Source organism: Vipera ursinii (assembly GCF_947247035.1).
Source record: "Vipera ursinii genome assembly, chromosome: 1".
Lineage (NCBI taxonomy): Eukaryota > Metazoa > Chordata > Lepidosauria > Squamata > Viperidae > Vipera > Vipera ursinii.
The window spans coordinates 247,842,942-247,868,266 of record NC_139512.1 but is presented as its reverse complement, the minus strand read 5'-3'; the positions used below and the strand labels follow the sequence as shown (position 1 = coordinate 247,868,266).

General features: G+C 38.1%; 1 protein-coding gene across 1 annotated transcript in view; it reads right to left on the bottom strand.

The window, feature by feature from the left end:
• Positions 1-10,388: 10,388 nt before the first annotated feature.
• LOC310632678 (uncharacterized protein) overlaps positions 10,389-25,325 on the bottom strand; it is a 685,758-nt gene continuing 670,821 nt past the window's right edge. Inside the window, exon 2 of the mRNA XM_083350025.1 lies at positions 10,389-10,954. Within this exon, the coding sequence (XP_083206151.1) occupies positions 10,695-10,954 (260 nt within the window). The 3' untranslated portion in view covers positions 10,389-10,694. The remainder of the gene's footprint in view (positions 10,955-25,325) is intronic.

Genomic DNA, 25,325 nt, shown 5'->3' with positions numbered 1-25,325 from the left:
GACATACAACATATCTATTTTCCCTTCTGTAATTTAATTTGCTAATTGATACTCTTTATTCTTCTAATACTCCAAGTCTTCAAGATCTCATAATTAGCAGAATTAGTAAATGGGTCCATAAATATGACTTTTGCCTCCTATCATGGCTGTGATTAATTTAGGTTTTCACATAATGCCATTTAGTAAGTAAACTGAGTTATCAGCATTATACTACATTTCCTACTAATAGTAAGGACAGCACAGGTCAGTTTGGGCAGATTTTGGCTATTATATCATAAACTCAACCAAAGCTCAGTTTTGTCACAAATACTACACAAGATAGGGTCTCCAAAGTAGGGACTATCTTGCAAGCCAACATACTATTTCTCACAGCTTACTCATTAGGAGGTACATGCATTAAAACAGTGCCCCCCCAACTTTTGGGCATCAGGGACCAGTTCCGTGGAGACAGATTTTTCCGTGGACCAGAGGGGGTGTGGTTTTACACACTGCCTGCATCCCGCAGATGGAACTTCACTTGTTTGCATGGCCCAGTTGCTGGCATGCCATGGCCATGGACCGGGACTTCGGTCCCCTGTACTAAAATGACATATATTCATGATGTCTATAGGATTTTTTAAAAGTGCTTCAAATGGAAAATCAGCTTTAAAAAATAATGAAAGGCACTGTTTGCAACTGTTGGTGAATTTGCATAAGCAGTAATCAATTTTACCTACATGAGGGAGATAAACTGATTTTTGCTATTCGATCTCTAACACAGTGAAACAACCCCAAGCAAACCTTCTGTAAATTAGGAGAAATAGTAAATTTGCAATAGCAAGGAAAAGCAGCTGACAGTATGGAGGGTGAGTTAAAAAATCTAGTGTTTCAAAATTATAAAGCTCAGTTAATCAATAAAATTGTTTAAAAGATCTGGCATGATCTGCACGGAAGGAAACTCCCAAAACATCACATAGAATTCTTTATTTTCTATATAATTTTTTTTACTGGTTATGCAATTTGTCCTTAATTACTACAAGGACAAAGCCTTGCAATTTGTCAGACACAATCATGGTATGGAGAGCTACATTGCATTCCTTCCAAATAGGTATCTAACTATGCTGCTTCTCCTTAAGATCATTTGGATCATTTACACATAGAGAGAAGTTGCTGATTTATTTACAGGAAGTGTCATATACTTGCCACTTCATGCAATGCATAGGCATACTATAGTAGAAGGACATACAATCAACTGTGTTTACCCGAAAATAAGACCCACTCAGAAAATAGGTTCTGCCAAGATTTTTAGCATATGCCTAATATAAACCCTATCCCAAAAATAAGTCCTAGTTAAGAACCTGCCCACTCCATCCCACCATCTGGTTGCTTGCTGCAGCAATGGGGCAGAAGGCTGCATGGCGTGCTGGTGCCACCTCCATGAGCTGAGGCGAGGCAACTGGCGGGTGTTGTGGAGCTGCCCCACACACCTGTGCACCTCAGGACCCCCACAGCCAGGCCATTCCCCACTCAATGACCTCCCCCCACCCATTCAATGACCCGCCTGCCTCTTCCTTTTCATTCCCCTCCTGAGCTGGACTGCCATGCTATGGAGGATGGGTGGGGGAGCCTTGGTCCCCTTACCCGGTCCCTCTCTGCCATTTCAGAGCTGGGGGGGAGTGACAGCGAAAGGCCTCTGCAGCTGCTATGCAACAACCACGTCTGCCACTGGAAGGGCTTTCTTTGGTCTCCACCACCCCTGCTTCGCCCCACCCTGCCCCGCAGATCACTGAGGCACTATCAGCCCCCCCACACTCACCACCTCCCAGAAAAATAAGACATACCCTGAAAATAAGCCCTAGTGTGTGTTTTGGACCAAAAATAATATAAGACCCGGTCTTATTTTCAGGGAAACATGGTAAGACATTGCCTTCCACTACAATTTTGGTGTGGTTCTGAGAATCACTCCAGAGTTTTATTCCAAACCATTCCATGCATGTTTAACAGGTTATGTTGAAATAACATTATCAATTTGTTATCAGATAACTATAGTTTATATTTTCTCAAATTTTAATATCTGTGACTCCACAACTATAACACTACTTACGGAAATGTCTGATACAAAAATTATAGAGCTGGAAAGATTCCTCTTAACTGTATCCATAACCCTAGAATTAAAATATGATCAGCATCATTTACAGGGGCTTCAGAACTCGGAATTCCAGATATAATCCAACACAGTACTTGTGAAAATTGGCAGTCTCAATTTTTTTTAAACTTACTGTGCTAAACTAGCACAAGGAAAGTATAAACACATACCTTAGTATTAATGAAACAGAAAGGGGAAAGAAAAAGAAAATCTGGAAAATTGTTATAAATAGAACATCTCCAAGAAATTCAACATGCCCCTTATTCCTTTGTTGAAAGAAACCTAATTCACTTGTAACCAACAAACACATATCATCTACCCCAGAGGTGTCAAACTGCCGGCCCACAGGCTGGACATGTCATGCGGAAGCCACGCCCACCCCATTGCCGGCAATGGCAAAACTATCCTGATAGGTTGCACGATGTCACGTGATGTCGCAAGTTTGACATGTCTGATCTACCTATTGCTATAAATCATTCTGTAGTCATTGCCTCCTTATCTTGTATAATAATAAACTAATTTCACAAATTGTAGATACTAGGGCTATAATCTGGAACAGAGCAGGAAAGTAGATATTTGAGATGTGTGTGAACAGGAGATTCTTCTCTGTTGTAGGGTTCATTAACCAGGTTATGTCACAGAATTTATAAGCATTCATATAGCACTGAATAGAAACACACAACCATGTATGCTCCAGAAAGGGACAGGCTTTGCAGGAACGCAAAGAACCTCTAAACAAGTTAGGGTTGATTTCTACCTAGCAATAAAATTTTATTCTTTTTTTATATGAGTTTTATTGTTTTATTTTTCTTTGTATTATATACATTGATAAAACAATACTAATTTTATTTTTAACTACAACATGCATTACCACTGCTCTTTTCCTGGGATTTTTTTATTCCTTATTTTATTATTTGCATAATAATAATTAGACTGTAGGCTCTGAAGATATTGAAATATCTGAGTATATACCTTGAAATGCCATTTGCAAGTGGTTCTCCACCAGATCCTCCACTTGATAATTCTAACTAGGTTTCACTTTTCTGTGAATAGCTCTTTTCCATGTTACAACTGTAACCACGCAGTATATACATTGAGTGCTAAAGACTTAGTGATTAATTCTATGTGTGGTATTATGCAACATCGTCATATTACCTTGACTAAAGACTTTGAATATTGGTACTGCATACCTTTGAATGCATGGAGATTTCTGCATTCCCAAATAGCTCAAGATGATAAGTTACACCTTTTTCTTGTAAAAGACAAAGAACAAGAGAGAATTATTATTATAGCCTCTTCAAACAGGCTGATAGAAAGCAATCACATCATTGTTTCAGGTACCACGGCTAATCTGCTAAAGTGTTTTGTGCAGTACATTATTCTATGGTATTAGCTTACGTGTTCACCGACAAAATGATCCTGAGCTTGCTTACTTTGAAGCTCTTTATCCTTACTTCTATAGTCTGAGAACTGAGAGGCACAGCCAGTTCTGTTTGTCGCATAATTTCACAAACGCCAAATTGGATGAGACATTTAAAATATATATCTGTCAAATCTGAACTATTAATGTTTTTTTTCACCATCTTCTCCTGATGTTGGGTTTGACAAGCCAAAGATTTAAATGAAAAATAGACTTGGCATTGATGAAGAGTTAGAAAAGACAAGTAAAAAATAATAATAATAAATGGAGAGCACCAGAAAGAGGCTTAAGGGAGAAGCTGATTCCTTTGACACTGGTTAAGTGTAAGAAAACAAGTAATGATAGCACATTTTCCATCCTTTATTGCAGACATGTCAAACACAAGGCCCGGGGGCCAGATCTGGCCCGCGAAGTGGTTTCATGCGGCCCGTGAAGCCATCCTGGAAACAGTGAGGGAACGGCCCCCCCATTGCCTTGGCCCTGGCCCAGAGACCCTCCTCCTGCCAGAGACCCTCAGATCTGTCCCACTCATGCCCAGACCCCCATAGGCACCCTTGATGTGAACGATGTAGAGCTGGCCATGCCCACCCATTAGGCCATACGCACTCTAGCCATGCCCACCCAGTAGGCCACGCCCACCCTGGCCATACCCACCTGGCCCCCTGAGGGCAACCGCAATGCTGATGCGGCCCTCAGTGAAATTGAGTTTGACACCCCTGCTTTATTGGCATTGATTTTTACTTCCCCTCTCTATAAATCCTTCAAATTTTCCTATGACTTTTGGCTAGAGTTATGTTATCTAACAGTTTTCTTTCTCAGTGCACTTGAGGTATGATCATTTGACCAGAAAAATAGTGCATGGATTATTTGTATGGCTTTTTCATTTTGATTAGAAAAGGACAAGTAAGTAATTGTAAATGAAAGACTCCTTTAAGTTCGCCTCAAATCCTGCTGACTATCTTCTTCAGAAGAGTAGAGGCTTGCTGTTTTCCTTTCTAGTTGGTACCAGAGGCCAGGAATGTCCTGGTAGACTCATACTTTCTCAAGATCAGCTAAGTATTGCCATTGGAGAACTGTATGACATGATACAAATAGCAGTCAAAATAAAAGATCATTTAAATCAGAAAAATGTTAGCTGCTGCCTTTCTGATCAAATCTGGGTTCAATCTGAGTCCTACATTTGTACGTTGGGGCACAGAATGGCAAATAAATAAAGGTTTTCCTCTGTTTCAATCAGCGTGGTCTCAAAGTCTGCAGTGAAGAGCATCCTGTTTTGCACGTTATGAGCAGAATGCTTGAATCTTACCCATAAAGCATTATACCTGTAAAGAGCCATGGTGATGCAGTGGTTAGAATGCAGTATTGCAGGCTAACTCAACCGGTTGCCAGCAGTTCGATCCTCAGCTGCTCAAGGTTGACTCAGCCTTCCATCCTTCTGAGGTCGGTAAAATGAGGACCCAGATTTTGGGGGGCAATATGCTGATTCTGTAAAGCTGTAAAGCACTGTGAAGTGGTATATAAATTTAAGTGTCATTGCTATTGCTATTAAATACTTCTTTCCCTATATTTTGGAGGTATTGTCAAGCTTCTTTTCTTACTAGAGGTTATGGAAATGTAAGTTGACTATACCCATCCTGTCAGTATTGAACTTTGCTCCAATTAAAAGCAAAAGTAAAGCAAGGCCCAGAATAGAAGAGATAAATTGTTGCCCGTTCTTTGCTTAATGTTTTTTTCTCACAGCTGTGAAAGAAATTATCACCACCACCTTGTTTGTCCCAATTCTTTCAGGTATTTTCACGCTTACATGCAGGAATAAAGGGTTATTAGATTTGATGACACTCATTCTACCCAAAGGAGCTCCAACTCAACAACACTTCTACAAATTACGTGTGTGAGAGAGGATGTCAAAAAGACAGGAACTGCTAACACACGGCTTTTGTTCCTTCTACCACGACCAACGATTATAGGCAGATCTAATTGTTGCTTATTCATTTGTTTGAACTCAAGAAAACTATACCAACAGTACTGAACAGTACACACTGAATCCCATTCAGGGAAGAAATGCATGCCCAGTGGTAACTCAGTATAAACAAAGAGCCATCATCTATTACCACGGTAGGTGTAACGAGGCAAGGAACTATTGCTACTAATTAGCTTGGCATTTCTCTGCTTGCAACATCAGAAGCAAATTGAAAATGAAAATTTATTTGGAGCCCAAGCACCACCACTTCCTGCAGCTCCATCTGCTGCATGCCCTCTGGATTACCCAGAATGGTTGGCTGCCAGACTGAAGGACACCATTTGATAATAGGCCAAGTTGAAAGGTCTCCTGGCGGTAAAACAATGACCATCCTTTTACAAGCGGATCATTGTTGCTGAACAATAAAGCTTTCTGGCTTATTTGAATGTCAACAATTCAGAAAAGTTGATGTTTTGGAGCCATCAAATAAAATGTTTTTTGTGAAACAGTTTATTATTTCAGTGGTAATTATTTGAATCATTCATGGCAAAGGATGTTTACTAATGAGGGCTTGGCGGCCGCAAATTCCAGAGAGACTGAATGCTCTTTGTGCTGACAAAAAGGCCCAAATCACAAGAGAGGAACTGACTGGACAAATCATTCATCTATGCAAATGCCAGCTAAAATGGTCAGATGCATTTATTACCCTCCTCATTATAGTAAACAAGGGAGGAATCGTGACTGGCAGTTATCAACTTGCCCTGAAGTATGATTTGCTCTCCTACTACTATTTAAATGAGAGGGAAAAAGGCATCGCCACTGGGGACTTTCTTGGTGTATAAAAGAGTAAATGTCACATAGCCCAGTGCTTAAAGGCTCTTGATTGACAAATGTTTTATTTGACATATCAAACAATGATGGTTTTCATATCAAATAGCCCACATTTGTGAAGCAAAAATTAACCCTTGAAAGACTAGCGTAAACCTAAAGCAGGCTCAAGGAAGAAGTCATAGCTCAAGATAGAGATAAGCAATTTGGTTCCTGAGGAACTAAAAATACGTTCTGCAGCAGGTAACAAAAATGGCAAAATGTTTTATCACAGCACACACAGAGAGACACTCACAGAAATTACAGTGTAAAAAGAAGTTCTTATCACTAGCTTGAATTGACCTACTTGCAATCTGTAGCTGCTTTAATGGTGGGAGAAGGGCCTTGCAGAGAATGAGTAGAAAGCACTTGTCAAAACAACCTTGTCAGTTTGGGATTGCCATTCCATTCTGATAAAGGCCAGGTGTCCCAAGATGAAATGGCTTTTTTGGACAAGGAGAGGATTGTTACATAGGGGTGCTCTCAAAGGTCTTATCAATACAGGTAGTCCTCAACTTACAACAGTTCATTTAGTGACTGTTTGAAGTTACAACGTCACTGGAAAAGTGACTTATGACCATTGCAGCATCTCCATGGTCACATGATCAAAATTCAGATGCTTAGCAACTGCCTCATATTTTGTAATCTTCTGACAAGCAAAGTCAATGGGGAAGCCAGATTCACTTAACAACTATGTTACTAATTTAACAACTGCAGTGATTCACTTAACAACTATGGCAAGAAAGGTTGTAAAATGGGGCAAAAACCACTTAACAAATGTCTCATTTAGCAACAGAAATTTTGGATTCATCTGTGGTCTTGAGGACTACCTGTACTCTAGAGTTGTGTCTTTAGGCTTGACTGAAAAGACCCTTTTGAAACAACACAAGTACAGGCAAGAAAAGGAGTCACTAATACCAGGCTCTGGCACACCCTATAAGGGCTGATTTCCCCAACATTAATCAGTAAGAGTCGTGTTTTTTTTATTAAAGAGTTTTACAAAAACAAAATTTTACAATATATCCCCAAATCCCTCCCGCCCCAAACCCACCCACTTCCCCCCCCCCACTTCCCAGAGCTAAATACAGGGTTATAGTTACAATAATTATATTCTAAATAAAAATTATGCATAATATACAATTAACCAAATTCATAATGTGCTTTAACTCCCCTTTAACATAACTACAAACAAAGTACCAATAACAATATCCCACTAAAATCTACTCATAAGCTAAATGGAACTTTTTAGTCCCATATTTGTTCTGAATATAATTTATCCATCTCCTCCAAACTGAAATATATCTTTCCTGTGAATGATCTTTCAAATAAGCAGAAATCTTAGACATTTCTGCAAGATTCGAAACTTTAAACACCCATTCTTCTATAGTGGGCAAACTATCCTTCTTCCAATATTGTCCCACCAGTAACCGTGCAGTAAGAGTCGTTTTTGAAAAGTTAAACAAAAAGAGGATGGTGATTTCCTGATGAAACCTGCAGACACCTGAGTTTGTGTGGTTGTGCTTCTAAAATGGTCCTCCAGCCATCAGGCTGCAATACTTTACCTCCTCTATCAATGGATCTCTTGCTTTGGCTGCAAACCTGTCTGACTAAACTTTAAATGGTTGAAAGATACCACCTTGCTTCAAGGCCTCCTGGCTGATTGGTGATAATGTGAGTTCTATTCCAGAATACTGGACTTGGAAGAAAGCGAAGATAACCGACCTGTCTCATCTCTTTCACTAATGTACTCAATTAGTGTAATATACTGCTGCTTGTGCCACTGTAGCTCTTAGGCTTCTAATAGGGAGAGATATTTTTTTCCCCTCCCGACCAAGCTTATTTTCTAAGATAAGATTCTGAAATGCTTTAGTAGATAGAAAATGGCTGACGCAAATCTATCCTTTCATTTCTTCAACTAAAGAAGAAGCTAAACAATTGGAATTACCATGAAGCCAATGAAGTTGCATGAACATTTACCTCAAAAATATTCCATTCGATGGTTAACAACACCAAAGTCAATGTTTCTTTTTAATCAAAGCCATTTAACTAGGATGAAATGGTATGAAACTGATGATGTGCCCTCATTACACAGGAAAGAAGCCATGGACAACCCTCCCTACAACCCCACTTGGACACATCTGCGTGCTAACTTGTTTGGGGAGAGGGCTTTTTCTTCCTCTGGAATCAAGGAGGAAACCTGAAATCCTGTCTTGTCATTCTTCACAGGCAAGTTGTAGAAATGGAGGTTTCCCCAATCAGCTGGTGAGTCACGCAACAGAGAGGCAGGCTCTTACATCATGTTGGCAGCTGTGACATAGCCTATGTTTATGGACACACCCCAATATCTAGTGCACCTTTTGGATTATAAATTCTTCTTCAGTTAAAGAGAGATTTTCTTCTGATACAGATAAGTGTTTCTCTTTGGTGATTTTCATTTATTTATGATACTATAAAATTTAGAAATGCCTGAGAACTTAATTGATTTTTGCTAGCATCACAAAAAAATTGAGAACTAAAGAGATTAAATTATTTAAATGGACAGATATAACTTTCATTTTTGAAAGTGTGAATAGAAAGGTCCTCCTGTGTGTGACAGCTATCTTGTTTACATATCAAAACAAATCCTTGAAGGAAATTACCAGAGCACAAGATGGCTACTTTAAATGAAATATTTGACTTACAGGCCTATGAAATATTTGAACTTTTTAACTCCTTACTGGAACCAGAATTATTACTGAAGATGAACATATCTGTCTGGAGACAGATGGTAGATCCCTCTGAAATGGATTTACTGGATTTACAAATGCAATTGGACGATCATTTAAAAATTGAAAAAGACATTGTGGATTACCCTTTCAAACTGAAATATAAGAGTTTTATTGGAATTGCTTCATAGAAACCACAAGTGGACTTAAAAGGTGAAAAAAATGAGAAAAGAAAAACTTATAGAATAAAACAGAAGTGTGAGAAGGAAGGAAGGAAGGAAGGAAGGAAGGAAGGAAGGAAGGAAGGAAGGAAGGAAGGAAGGAAGGAAGGTGTAGAGAAATTCAGTTAAGAATGTGATATGGTGACAATATATGTATATTAATCTTTCCCATCAAGTGGATTGCTGAATTTGGGATCGCTGAACTTCAGTTTCCTAGTCTCATGTGAAAGCTTTTTGATTTCATAATCAAAAAGTTGTGGCCAGCACATTTTTTTAATTAATCCCATTTATATCCCGCCCTTCTCCGAAGACTCAGGGCGGCTTACAATCTAAGAAGCACAAATCAATGTGCTTAGCATGGTGCATGCATTTATTTGACATTAATATTTTTATATTAATCTGCCAAGGGTTGATCCCTTCCTTGTTCCTCTCCTGTTTCTGCTTTCTGAGGACATGAGGGGTGCAAGAGATTAAGAACTGTCTAATGTATATTCTGTACTCCAAAATAGTTGAAATGTCTAAGACTTCTATACTTTTGACAAGATGAGATTATAAAAGTTGTCAGATGGACATGTACACATCAATTTGGCCAACTACAAAATAAACATTTTTGTTTCAAATAATCAGCTACAAAAAGATGACTTCTTACAATAAAGCGCTTTTAAAAAGGGCAGAGAGAGTGCCCTTTTCTTCATTTTAGTTAATGTTATATCCTATGGGATCCTATGTATATATCTTTACAGTATTTTGAATATCTCCTAAAATGTTCAGATAATTTATGTATTTTTTTTTACCCTAGCCAAATGGCAAATCAGCTTGATTGGAATGAGAAAACATGAATATTACTTAATAATTGCTACCCCATTAATTTATTGTATTTTATTTTTCCCAGTAAAATAGAGGACTAGTTAAGCAGTTGCTTTTGTGGACATATGATTCAGCACAGTTGCTTTGTTATTTTGTGGCTATAATTTAATGCTGTAACTCTTTTGTAACTCATTTGCTGCATGATTACCAATTCACATTAGTTTGGAATTACCAAGGCACGAACCAAGGTTTTCTTAAAGACTGTCAATTAAACAAAGGGAGAAGTACACAAACAATGATCAGTATATGAGAAACTGCACCATCTAAACAGGCAGACAGAATTTCTTTTTAAAAACATAGTAATTTTATTTTAAAAAATTACATTTACAGCATTAAAAAGTAATACAAACAAAATAAGTGAAAAGAAAAATTACAAAAGCACCTGAAAGCAGGACAAGAAGCAATGGATGGAAACTAGTCAAGGAGAAAAGCAACCTAGAATTAAGGAGAAACTTCCTGACGGTTAGAACAATTAACCAGTGGAACAACCTGCCTCCAGAAGTGGTGAATGCTCCAACACTGGAAGTTTTTAAGAAGAGACTGGACAGCCATTTGCCTGAAATGGTATAGGGTTTTCTGCCTGAGCAGGGGGTTGGATTAGATGACATCCAAGGTCCCTTCCAACAACAACTTCAACTTCTTCTTCTTCTTCTTCTTCTTCTTCTTCTTCTTCTTCTTCTTCTTCTTCTTCTTCTTCTTCTTCTTCTTCTTCTTCTTCTTCTTCTTCTTCTTCTTCTTCTTCTTCTTCTTCTTCTTCTTCTTCTTCTTCTTCTTCTTCTTCTTCTTCTTCTTTGCAGAAAAGAAAGAAAAATAAGAATATAGTAAAGAAATGACTTTCTATAGGAATATTTCATATAAGAATATATATAAAAATGACTTCCTTCTTTACTACAACAAATATAAACAATTTTAGTAACGTCACCTTCTCTTAAAATACAAGATATGCTGTCATTTTCCCATATTCCATCTCTCATCTCTAAAAATATCCTTAAAATATTATTTCAGTCCTGATCAGCAGAGATAATGTATCTATTTTAACTTTGATCAAATAAACCAAATTTATAAATGAGCCATGGTGGTACAGTGTTTAGAATGCTGTATTGCATGCTAATTCTGCCGACCGCTAGTAGTTTGATTCTCACCGACTCAAGGTTGACTTGGCCTTCCACCTTTCCAAGATCAGTAAAATGAGGATCCAGATTGTTGGGCGCAATAATGCTGACTTTGTAAACCACTTAGAGAGGGCTGTAAAGCACTGTGAAGTGGAATATATAATCTAAGTGGTATTGTTATTGCTATATTCCTTCCTATTAATTTTAACAATCTTGATCTTTAGTCCCTTCAAATTTAATAATTTAATAATTTGATTTGTATTCCGCCCTTCTCCCGAAGGACTCAGGGCGGTGAACAGGGCAATACACAATAAAAATCGAATACAAAAATTAAAAAACCATTAAACATTATGCCCATAAAATCAATACATATTAAAGTTAAAACTAGTTATAAAAACCCAACCCCATCCCGTCAGACCAGGCCAGCTTGTTCGAAGAAAAATGTTTTGAGATCGCGCCGGAAGGAGCGGAGGTCGGGGGCCATCCGGAGCTCAACCGGTAAGCGGCTCCAAAGGTCTGGCGCGCCCACAGAGAACGCTCTCCCCCTGGGGGTCACCAATCGGCATTCTTTGATCGGTGGCACCCTGAGGAGGCCCTCTCTGTGGGAGCGCACTGGACGGAGGGAAGTTGACGCCGGCTGCAGGTGTTGCCGTAGGTAATCCGGACCCATGCCATGAAGGGCTTTGTAAGTCATAACTAACACCTTGTCATATAACTTGATTTCTTTGTCCCTTTGCACTAATTTCTTCAAAACTTTATTTACTAAGACAGTGTAGCAATTTTTTTCATATCATTTTTGTCATTTTTAAATCCACTTTCAGATTAGTTCAATCTTATCCATAAAAACTTGTTTCTCTTCCATAGCATCTTTTAAATACTATCTATAGAAGTGGACACTTTTAAAATTAACGTCTAAGTACATTGTTCAATAATATTCTCCAATATGTGCAATGTTAAAATATTTTTCTCCAGGACTTCCGGTGGCGACGCGACGTCGAAAGACAGCCGTTTTCGGGCTGCCCGCTCCACAGCTGTGTTTTTCCATCGTAAACAGCGTCTATCAGCTGTTTAGATGGATTTGAAGCCCCCTCCTCGGGAGAAGAGGAGGGGGTGAGGCCCCAGGTAGGGGTTGAGCTCTCTGGGGCCGCCTGAGCTGAGAGCTTGGGCGGCTGAAGGATGAGCCCCCCCCCGAAGCCTGGGTTGCTCCGAGCTGCGCAGCGCCTCTGCTCTGGGATTCTTGGAGCAGAGCCAGGCGTTAGCAACCACCCCTGCCAAAAGGAAATACTTTTGATTATCAAGATGCAGGCAGAGCGGTACAGGAGGTCAAGGTGAAGTGGACTCTTTATTTTTACTCTCTAGCTCAATGGATTTTATAGCTTTAAAGTGAAAGTGCGTAATAAGTGAAAGTGGGGGAAGATGGCGGCTAAAACTTCTAAAGCTCTTCGGAATGCGGGGTCTTCCCTGGTGCAAGAGACCTCACTGCAAGCTTTGCTTCCTCCTGCATCTCTCCCGGTATTGACGCTTAAGGATTTACAAGACGCTCTTGGAAAGCACGCACAACTGATGTCTGATATGATGGATGAAAAGTTGAAAAAGCTGGAGGAGAAATTGGAGGAGAAAATGGAGGAGAAAATGGAGAAATTGGAGAAGAAGATGGAAGAGAAGCTGAGAGCAATGAGGGTGGACATCTTGTCTAAGGTTGTATCCGTAGCTGAATGTGTGCTACACCTGGACATAAAAGTGGAGGATCTCAGTCAAAAGAACTCTATATTAGAAGCAAAGGTATTAGAAAATGAAAATATAAGGGATAAAATGGATGAAGAATTGAGCCTTGTTCAGTATAATCAGATGCAGAATGCTATTAGAATTAGGGGTTTAAAGGAGAATGGTAAAGAAGATTTAAAGCAGCTGATTTCTGAGGCTCTGGAAGGGGTACTGGGCCAGTCAGCATCTGAAATTGAGGGAAATATGGACAAAGTTTTTCGTGTAAATTCATGGATTGCAAGACAGAGGAAGTTACCCAGAGATGTGGTGGTCTGTTTTACAAAGAGAGTAATTAGAGATGAAGTCATTCAAGCTGCTTATGATACTAATTTGGTAGTGGCTGAGCAAGAAGTTTTGGTTTTAAAAGAGATTCCTCCGAAGATCCTAAGGAGAAGGAAAGATTTCGCATTTCTAGTACAGGAACTTAAGAAACGTGATATTAAGTTCAGATGGGAGATTCCAGTTGGGTTGGTGACAACGCACGAAGGTAAAAGACATCGTTTGGTTACTGTGGCTCAGGCACGTGATTTTTATAGTAATGTGTTAAAAGCAACCCCCCTATCATTTTTGGAAGTTGCAAAAGGACACGGTGTGGGAAAGTTTCAAGATGTTGCAGACAGACAGACAGAGGACAATGGTGGTGGAGGGGATCAAGCTACAGTCTCATCGGTTGCTGCAGGAGGCCAGAAGATGACGCGTGCCGCCCTAAGAAGAGCGAGACGAGAGCAAGAGCAAGATCAGCGGAAAGTTATGGAATCTTTAAAGTGTGCTTACAATGAAGATGTAGGAGGAGAGCGGTCTAAAGAAGTTTTGGGGGTCATGACAGAGGTGCTCCAAAAGTTTTGGGGCGTTAAGATTTCTGATTAAATTTTTAGATTAGAATGTCAATGGAGTAAAATTATTATAGAGGAGAAAGAAAGTTTTTTTTCTTTTTTTAAAATATTTTATATAATTTAAGATTGATGTTATTTGCTTGCTAGAAAAGTATATTAGGGTTACGGACTTAAAGTATGTGTTGAACTAAGAGTGGGTATGTAAGCTCCTAATTAATAACAAGTTGTCTTAGAGACTGCTTAAAAATTTTTTTTTTATATATACTCTTTTTATTTGAACTTTTATTTGAACTTAAGGATGATTTGGAACTGTGAGACATTTGGCGTGATACACGCAAGAACTATTTTAGATTATAGTTTAGTTTGGTTGGAGATTATTAAGATTAACAGAGATAAGCGCTTTTGGTGCGTAACTGAGAATTTGTTTGGAAATTAGAGAAAGGTGGGAGAATGCAAATAGCAGGTGAAAGTTTTTTTTTTCTTTTCCCTTTTTTTTTGAAATTAATATGAATAAGGACTGGGATTAAGAAAATTTATTTTGAGTAAAGATCTTTTTTGTTTTCCTCTTTTTCTTCTCTACTTTATTTGTAATATTAATATTGTTTGTATTCATTTTATATGAGCTAGAGAGAGATAGAATTTATAGTTTATTGTTGATAATATAGGGGTGTTTATGTTTGTTTTTTGATTTTATGCCCTGTATTTAGCTCTGGGAAGTCGGGGGGGGGGAGGAGGGAGTGGGGGAGAGGGATAGGGGTGGGGGAGGGGGGATTAAAGTCAAAATGTATTGTAAAACTTTTTAAATTAAAATATTTTTCTCCATTCTGTATTAGTAAGTCACATTTAAGTGTTCTTTTTCCTTTAATGGTAATCTTAATTCATTCTACTTTTATTTAATGCCCAACCTTCAAAGTCCCATCCTATCATTTTTTAAAAAAACAAACAACAACAAAAAAAGTCAAAGCAAAAGCAATTTCCCTTGGTGGAGCAGTGGGCTAATGCCTCCTTAAGTAACACCAGCTGCCTGCAATTAGTGCAGGTTCAAGTCCCACCAGGCTCAAGGTTGACTCAGCCTTCCATCCTTCCGAGGTAGGTAAAATGAGGACCCAGATTGTTGGGGGCAATTAATCCGACTTTGTAATAATGCCACTTGGGGTGTGTGTGAAAGCCCTAATAAGCAGGCATATACATAGAATGAAGGCTACTGCTAAGCTTGTAAGCCGCCCTGAGTCTTCGGAGAAGGGCGGGATATAAATGGAATTAAAATAAATAAAATAAATAAATAAATAATTCCAAAATCTTATTTGAATCCAACTAGACACCTAGTCTGTTTGTAACTTTCCAAAATCAAAGTTCTAATCAGCCTTTTGCTGTTTTTCTATGTTTTTTTCAATCTTTAAACTTGTATTTAAAATTTTGTTCACCAAGCATTAAAGCAGGGGTGTCAAACTGCCGGCCCGTGGGCTGGATACGTCACATTGAAACCGCGCCCACCCCATTGCCAGCAATGGGGAAAAAGCTCCAATATGTCACGTGACGTCATGAGTTTGACATGCCTGCATTAAAGGAAACATTTATTTTCAGACTTTCAATCAAAATGTTCCTAATAGCTGAAAAGCTATCAACAAGTAATTTTCAAAATGTTCAAAAAAGGAAGTATGTGAGCTTGGTGTCCTTTTGAAAATGCCAACCATGGTTTGAGTAAGATGGCTATTTCCTTATCTTCCTGAACTGTAACATTATTATTGTTGTTGTTATTGTTATTGTTGTTGTTGTTGTTGTTGTTGTTGTTGTTGTTATTATTATTATTATTATTATTATTATTTGGAAGGGACCTTGGAGGTCTTCTAGTCCAAACCCCATACCATTTCAGACAAATGGCTGTCCAATCTCTTCTTAAAGACTTCCAGCATTGGAGCATTCACAACTTCTGGAGGCAGGTTGTTCCACTGGTTAATTGTTCTAACTGTCAGGAAATTTCTCCTTGGTTCTATTACTTCTATCTTATTAGAAACTATTGATTAGTTTCCATCCATTGCTTCTTGTCTTGCCTTGTAGTCTTGTAGTCTTCTTGCAAAGAGCAATTGTCTGGAGCACTTGTGGGCAATCTCAAGTCCTCTCCTTATATCCAAGGAGATATAAGGAGATATCACATGTTATTTTTTTAAATTACTCCAGAAAGAACATCCAAATTTACATAGCCATTTATTTCTTCTTCTTCATGTTAATTGTACATTAATTCCTAGGATGAATAATTGAGGTATCAGACTCAACATTTCAAAAACAAAAACAAAACAAAAAAAAACCCATATCACCTTAAGTCTTATTTAGAACTGAAAGTAACAAGTTCTAAGTCATGAGTTAATCAAGGAATCTATACATAGGTCTTCATTAGCATACCAGGAATCAATCCACAAATGATAAAAATCACTAAATATGCAGTCTTAATACTGCATAATTCAGTCATGCTTAAAACATTTTTAACACACCAGTATCTTTCTTAATTTATGGAAATTATAATTTTATAGATAAATTAACACAATCAACAACCTCAAGGAAAACATTCAGTGCTATTTTTTTTGAAACTTGTTTAATTTTTCTTAATATTTATAGAATATGTTTGGATAAGTAAAATGTGGAAAGGATATTGAATCAAAATTCTGTCTGAGTATGACAAGTCCAATTACATAGAGACAATATTTGGAAGGTTTTCTTTTTAATGGTGGGCAAACATATTTTATAAAAATTAGGGAATAAATTTAAATATAAAAAAACATAAAGAAAACAAACTCTCTTTACAAAAGGCAGGATAGCAATATAAATATTGCAGTATAAAATAGTCAAAAATCAACCAGAGAAATTTTTTCTAATTGATTTATAACCTGAAAACCTGACATCTTGCTACAAGCACAGAGAAAAAAGAAGTTATCATTTGTTAGTAATAAACTGGCAACTATTTGGCTATTGATATAACCATGCAACTATACTAGTGCTAAAGAACTTTATTCATTGCATGATTTACATTCTATTTTGTAACGTTACAAACACTGAAGGACCTTATCTATATATTTATTTTTACAACATGCTTCCTTTTATTTCCCTTTTAGAGGTCAAATTGCCAAAATTTTTATATTTTATATAAAAAGTTATATTTTATTTAATTTTATTAATAACTGGACATTCTGATAGAAGTTGAGGTTTTAAAGATAAGCTTGCAGGATGGCCTCCCATCCTGATACTAATCAATTTCTATTAAAATAGTAACTTCTCCTTTGAATTGATCTTGACTTCTCGTGATGTCTTTATAACTTTCTCAGCAGCATCACAGAACTACTTTGTCATTATCTCCATGCAGAATACTTTCTGACTTCCCAGTCCACCATACAGCTCCAGAGTTTCATGGTTATGATTCATCCTAAAACCTTTTGCTTAATTCTTTTAAGTTAGTGAGGCCATGCGAAGTATTAGTACCGCTTTATAAAACCCTAGTGAGACCTCACCTGGAATACTGCAACCAGTTTTGGTCACCATACTACAAAAAAGATGTTGAGACCTCGGAAAAAGTTCAGAGAAGAGCAACTAGGATGATCCAAGGCCTGGAGACTAAAACATATGAAGAACAGCTGCAGGACTTGGGTTTGGCTAGTCTAAAGAAAAGAAGAAATAGGGGTGACATGATAGCAATATTCCAGTCTTTGAGGGGCTGCCACAAAGAAGAGAGGGTCAAACTATTCTCCAAAGCAGCAGAGAGCAGGACAAGAAACAATGGTTGGAAACTGAAAGACAGAAGCAACCTGGAATTAAGGAGAAACTTCCTAACAATGAGGACAATTAACCAGTGGAACAGCTTGCCTTCAGATGTTGTGGGCGCTCCATCACTGGAGATTTTTTAAGAAGAGACTAGACACTCACTTGTCTGAGATGTTATAGGTTCTCCTGCTTGAGCAGGGGGCTGGACTAGAAGACCTCAAAGTCCCTTCCACCTCTACTCTCTTCTAAGGTGCTTAACTTCAACAGATCTGTTGTATCAAGCCTTGAACCAGGGGTCCCCCAACCAAGCCATGGCCTGTTTGAACTGGGCTGCAGAAGTGGTGGGTAAGTACGCAGGCAAATCTACTTGCATAGAACCATCCACTCCTGCCAGTCCACAGGCCGGAAAAGCTGGGGAACGTTGCCTTAGACCATGCCTCTGAGATTGGTCCAATACTTATGTTACAAAAGTAACAGTGGGCAAACCACGCTGATGCCATGCTAGTAAAATGACACAGCCAAAAGACCCTAATCTTAAAAAAAAAATACAAGCTTCTCAGGAATGATGTCTATCATTTTCTGAGAGCATGATGAGAGCTCCCACCTGGTGCAAACCCCGCTATACAAGCAAGAAAATCCTTATGTACATTACTTGAGGTGTTCTAAGTTTATGAATAAAATCTTCAGCAGTAATTCATGACGTATATATATATGTTTACTACCTAATAATTATATTTGCTAGGAGTGCAGCCATTGATGACAAGTGAACATGATTTTTCAATTTTTCAGTTTTCAAATAGGCTTTAAGTGGCAAGATTTTTATATTGGTGTTTTTTTCTAACTTTAAGAAAGAGTATAATCCAATTTTTATTTAAAGTGGATTTTAAAAATCGTTACGTTCAATGCATTGTATCAGAAATGTGAAATAGATATAAATCAAAAAATGTAGAAAGTAAATTTATAAATTACTTATAACCGCTTTAAAAGGTTTGGAAGGGACTTCTTTGCATCTTTCCTTTTCTTTCTTTTTTTATTTTCTTTTACTTTTTCGCCTTTCTTGAATTTTTTGCTTTCTCTTTCTTTCTTTTTTTCCTTCTTTCTTCTCAATATTTATTTTCTTTAAAAAAAACTTTTAATAGAATAATTAAAAAGGAATGTAATCAAATTGTTTAAAACATTTTTTTTTACTACACTTGGCCTGTTCTGCATTTGTTTATACATGAAAGATTGAGTATCAATATTTTAGAAAGATGAATAAATAAGACTGTTATTAAGGCCAAAAAAAATATTTCTGTTAGAAAGAAAAAGCACATCCGTTTTCTATCTGACAGATTATAATAGACCTGCTATAATCTGATTTTTGCTTGTAATGCCTATGGCCTTTTAAGAGAACAGTCCCATGCCAGGTCAATTGAATATAAGGTCACAGAGAACATGTGGGTGGATGCCACCTCCAAAGATTCAGGGTCATTTTCACTTACATGCTGTTAGACTGCACACCTACCTCCAGGAAGGTTTCACAGCTCTGAAAGAATTGGCCTTGAATATATTACACCCCAAAATGTATTATCAGTTGTGCTACCAAACGTATCTTAGAAGTAGCAGTCTACTGTTGATGCATAAAATACTAAATGGGCTTGGGGGTGGAGGGGGAACTCTGAAACTTATGGATAAACCAGCTTGAATTTATGTTCTGTTTTAACCATTATCAAAATGATAGACACCCAGAGAAAATCCTGTTACATATTTTGTTAGCTAATTCACTACCTAGATTCTGAGGCATGAAATATTAAAGCAATACTTGTTATTTAATTATTACAATTAAGCCCAGCAATAATAGAAGAAGCAAGCTACCATATTTATGGCTATCTTATTAATTGTACATATAACAATTGAATATCCCCAAATGGCAAAATCATTAGAAATGATGACAAAAATATGGCTTTTTTTAAAAAATAATCATTTTAGCCAAACCTTACGCTTTGTGGCAGTCGGTTATATGGTGAAAGTGTTACATTAAAACCAAGGCTAATAAAACACATGTATTTCTTCCTATTTGTAAAGTATTATAAGAGCCTTGGTGGAGCAGTGGGCTGATGCCTCCTTAAGTAACACCAGCTGCCTGCAATTAGTGCAGGTTCGCATCCCACCAGGCTCAAAGTTGACTCAGCCTTCCATCCTTCCGAGGTAGGTAAAATGAGGACCCAGATTGTTGGGGGCAATAAGCTGACTGTGTAATAATGCCACTTGGGGTGTGTGTGAAAGCCCTAATAAGCAGGCATATACATAGAATGAAGGCTACTGCTAAGCTTGTAAGCCGCCCTGAGTATTCGGAGAAGGGTGGGATATAAATGGAATTAAAATAAAAAAAATAAAAAAAATATTTAAAATAAGTTCTAACAAGATGTGGTCATTTCCACATATACATTAGATTTGTATTATCAGATCAGAGTCATTGAACTATGAGGTGGACAGCGAACAAACAAACAAACAAACAATCAGAGAATATAACTGAAACATGGATGATTCCTAAAAGATAGTACTGGATGTATAAATCTCCTGAGCTCCTTCAGATTACACTGCTAACAATGGTGGGATGAATGGTGAAAATCAGAAGTATTATTTCCTCGTTTGGGAATATGAACATAAAACTTTTCAGTTGTTATTGTTATTATTAATTAACATATTGCCATGCCATTGTAAGAAAGACCCTCAGCAGCGTTACAATGAAAAAACTGTAGCGTATGTCTTCATGCAATCTAAAATATTGAAATTTATGAGATTAGGAAAAAACAGGAAATCCAGATTTTGCCCAAGTACGTACATGAAATGGTCCCTAACCATTTTGCATAATTGCTCCAGTAATTGCTGTCTTCCACTACCTAAGCATTTAGAGTCCTCAGCTATAAAGCACTGCACCTCTGGTTACCATGCTTTGAAAGCCTGTAATGAATTTGCTAATATGTCAGGCATTAATAGGCTGTGAGACAGTATCATCCTTCAATAGCTTAGGAAAGAGCTTCTGAAGTTGCTGCTACCTGCTCCCCAACTCTTCCAAACTATTGGAAGCTACTTTGCAATCATCTTCGGTTCTGCAAATCTGAGAACAAGCTGAGAACTTCACAAGCCAGTCAATACTTTCCCCAGCTAAGCAATAGGGATGTGAAAAAATGCCATTCAATCAGTCCCCTGCCCTACCCTAACCCAGGATTTTTCAGACAGTTCCATGACAACTAGATGGAAGAGACAAAGTAGAATTTTTTTAAAAAAATCACTTGAGTGCAGCCAGAGATATATATAGCAATTTTTCAAAGGTAACTGTGGGAAGGAGGCCTTGTCAGATGACACTCAGCAGCTCATGGGTTGGAGGGCTTTTGCCAATGACAACTCCTTGCTTTACAATCTTGATCAGGGATTTTGGGGATTATTCTTTTTAGTTCACAAGTTTTGTGGTCTTTGAAAGCCCGTGCCCTAACCAACTGATGGTCCTGGAGTAACACATATTATCATTGCATATAAACTCCATGAGTCCAATTCAGCAAGACGGCATGTTCAAGAGACAAATTCTTTTAACTGGTGGTGGTCCCTCTATTCCTGGTGTATGCTACTACTCCACCTTTAAGACATGGGTTGTAGTTACTACCTGTACCTGGGGATTCCATCTTGCAATAGGAACTCAAAAAGCAAGGTTATCCTTGTCTGTCTAAAGTAATTAATAGTTTAAGTTCCCTATAGCGGGGCTTTTCAACCTTTTCACTCATTGTACCACTTTTAGGATATGGCAACATCCGAGTACCACCAGTCGCCTAGCAAGGTGTGAAAACTTGATGACCTCCCCCCCAACAAAGGAAAAAAGTGATCCTCGACTTACAACAGTTTGCTTAGTGACTGTTTGAAGTTACAATGGCACTGAAAAAAGTGCCCCCCAAGCCACAGCCAAGCAAGACACCTGCCTGCCTGCCCGGCAGTGCTCTTCCTCCTGTTCGAGGTTTTCATTGTTGTGAGCATTTCTGTTGAGGATTGGCAGCGGGGATGGGGCGGAGGGTGTTTCGTTTTTATTCCCCCCGTCTGCTGGGTGATTGCAGCAGGTTTTGGTCACTTCACATGACCCTGGGACACTGTGACCGTCATAAATATGAATCAGTTGCCAAGCATCGGAATGTAAATCACAAGACCCTGGAGATGCTGCAACATTCCAGCTGATCAGCGCTTCTTCTGGGCTTAGCAGAAGCGCCAGGATCAGCGCCGAGCTCCAGCTGGAGCCTGGCACTGATCCTGGCACTTCCATTGAGCCCTGACAGCCCTGCACCGGTTCAGTTCATTCCCCTCCCCCGCTACTACTTTTCTAGGATGGTTGCATATCATCTGCCAGGTGCCAATGTACCACAGGTGGTACCCGTACCACTGGTTGAAAAGCCCTGCCCTATAGGCTAGGGTTATGTAGATAATCCTTAATTTATGACCACAATTGAGCCCAAAATTTCTGTTGCTAAGTGAAACATTTGTTAAGTGAGTTCTGACCCATTTTACAATCTTTCTTGCCACAATTGTTAAGTGAATCACTACAGTTGTTAAATTAGTAACACAATTGTTAAGCGGATCTGGTTTCCCCATTGATTTTGCTGGTCAGAAGGTTGCAGAAGCTGATCAGATGATCTCAAGGCCCTGCAACTGTCATAAATATGAGTCAGTTGCCAAGCAGATGAATTTTGATCATGTGACCATGGACATGCTGCAATGGTTGTAAGTGTGAAAAAAGATCTTAAGTCACTTTTTTCAGTGTTGTTGTAACTTCAAATGGTCACTAAATGAACTGTTGTAAGTTGAGGACTATCTGTAGTTATACTACAGTTACAGGGACGTCTAACTGAAGAGCTTGCAGGTCAGTATCCCAAAACAAGACCAGGTTATTTCATACGAAAAGTGAGGCCAATGGTTGGACTATTTGCAGCTAAAAAAGGGCATCATGTTTCTTTCTACCATCAAAACAGTGGTGGGATTCAAATATGTGAACAACCAGTTCTCTGTATGGATGCCGCTTCCAGAAGTCCATTCTGGGCCTGGGCAACAAAAAATTAGCTACCGGTTCTGCCAAAGTGGTGCGAACTGGCTGAATCCCACCACTGCACCAAACCCCCAATATATTTTATATTGTTAGAAAACAACGCAACTTCATTTGTGTCAACTATTCATTATCACCTAGGTGTACCATTTCTGAGCTGAAAAAATCTAGATAATCTCTAGATGAGAGCAAAGAAAACTACAGAACCATCAGTTCTGAGAATGAATTTAATAAAATGTGGGGTAAAAAACAAATGTGGCCAAAAATAGATTCGTACCAACATATTTTCTGGAGCAGATAGTACAGTACAGCAAACAACAAGACTTTAAGCATTAATACCAAGAGTTTAAATTGGGCTCTGGGTTTAATAGGAGCTGATTTAAGGTACAGCAACAGGGAGAAAAATGTCAAAAATAAGGGAGGTTCCAAATGATGCTTACTGTATATTTCTGGACCAAGGTCAGTAGACAAAGAGAAACCAAATACAAGTAGTCCTCGACTTACAACAGTTCATTTAGCGACTGTTTGAAGTTACAACAGCATTGAAAAAAGTGGTGTATGACCATTTTTTCATACTTATGATCCCTGCAGCACCTCAGTGGTCACATGATCACAATTCAGACACTTAGCAACTCATATTTATAGTTGCAGCGTCATGCAGGGTCATGTTATCACCTTTTGCAACCTTCTGACAAGCAAAGTCAATGGGGAAGTCAGATTCACTTAACAACCGTGTTAGTAATTTAACAACTGCTGTGATTCATTTAACAACTGTGGCAAAAAGGTCATAAAATGGGGCAAAACTCACTTAACAAATGTCTCACTTAACAACAGAAATTTTGGGTTCCGTTGTGGACATAAGTCAAGGGCCACCTGTAGAACTTTTCTGATCAGATACTCAACAAACGTTCACTATATACATTCATTGGATTTCAATGCAACCTAACATATTTTCCCATCTATTCAAAATGGTTTATATTTTTCCCCAAGATGTATCTCTGATTCTTCTACTATTGCCATTCACTGGTTATGTAATAATATATGTATTAATATGTTTTTACTGTGAATGTAAATAAATTATTCTATTTGTTGGTTTCATTGCTTTTGTGTGATTTTAACTGTTATTTTTTAATTTTGATGGTGGTTGACTACTTATAAAAAATTAATTGGTTTGAATGTATGGTTTAAGCATACATTGCATAAACATGCATACATATATAACGGTAGGGATGAGTATAAATGCAAAAGCCTTGTTTGTAATTATTTATGGTCAGAGAATAAGTGAAGAATACAACAAGAAATTCTCTGGGACAGCATTTATTTGGCAGTATCAGGAATGATCTGGGGTAAAAGAAACTGGATAAGAAAGAAGATATGTACACTGCTTGAAAACAGAGTAAAAAGAATTACGTTGTAGAGTGCCAGAGAACTATGCTGATGGAAAGGGTGAAAATTGATGCTTGGAATGATAAAATGAAAGTCCGTGGATGAGAAAATTGCATATAAGAGAATGATTGCTGCAAAAATGAGAAATGATATTGTATAATGTATATAAGAAGAAACATAATTGCAAAAAAAAACATAGTGAAAGAGAAGGAACTTCAGATTAAAAGGCAAAGAAAATGTGAAATGATCTTGATTGGAATAGGTTGTTTTGGAAGTCAGGGAAAAGAGCTAAACATGAGGACTGTAACACAGTGAATGGAATTAAAAGTTATGAAATGATTTGTGATGAAACTGAAATGATGAACATATGGAAACAATATTTTAGAAATATGCATTGGAAAGATAATGATATATTAAGGGAAGAACTGTAACAAATGGTCAGAATTCGGAATTAAGAATGAATTGGTACTGAATGTATGCAAGAGTGAATACGAAAGAGGGTGGCCAATATGAAAGTACATTGAGGTGGTTTGGTTACAGAGAAAAGGAATGAGAACTGAATAAAACAAAATTATAGTGTGTGGGAGAAGCATAATGAGTCAAGAGGAAGGAGAAGCCCAAGGACATTGGTTAGATGGAGTTGAAGACATCCTCAAAAAGAGCTGACAACTTCAAAGAACAGAAATATAGAAACGGTGTAGACATATGACCATGTCTACGGAGATTCTCAGTCCTCCAGGTCACGTTTGTCCCAAAGGTACTTTTTCAAAAGGCAACTGTGTTTTCTATGGACATGGCCAGGGGTAGGCAACCTCGGCTCTTTTATGACTCATGGACTTCAACTCCCAGAATTCCTGAGCCAGCCAAGCTGGCTCAGGAATTCTGGGAGTTGAAGTCCATGAGTCATAAAAGAGCCGAGGTTGCCTACCCCTGGACATGGCCGAATAGAAACCCTAAAGTAGTGCTGGTGTCAGCTACGTTCGGCCCATTTCCTTTTCTTGTTCTGAGCTCTGCTTTTAATTTCCTTGGCTTCCTTTTCCCTGCTCTGAAATAACGTCCAAAAAAAAAACAAACAAACAATATTGTCAAACGTGGAAAAAGCAAAACCTTCTCGCTTTTATTTTTTGGTAAAATGTGCTCGACCTCCATTTGGCGTGTAGGCATCCAGGCTTTCGCCGGAGCCGCTTGCTAACTTGCACAGATCTCTTTTGTAAGAGTTACTTTCCCCTTTTGCCATCGAGGTAACGCGGGTT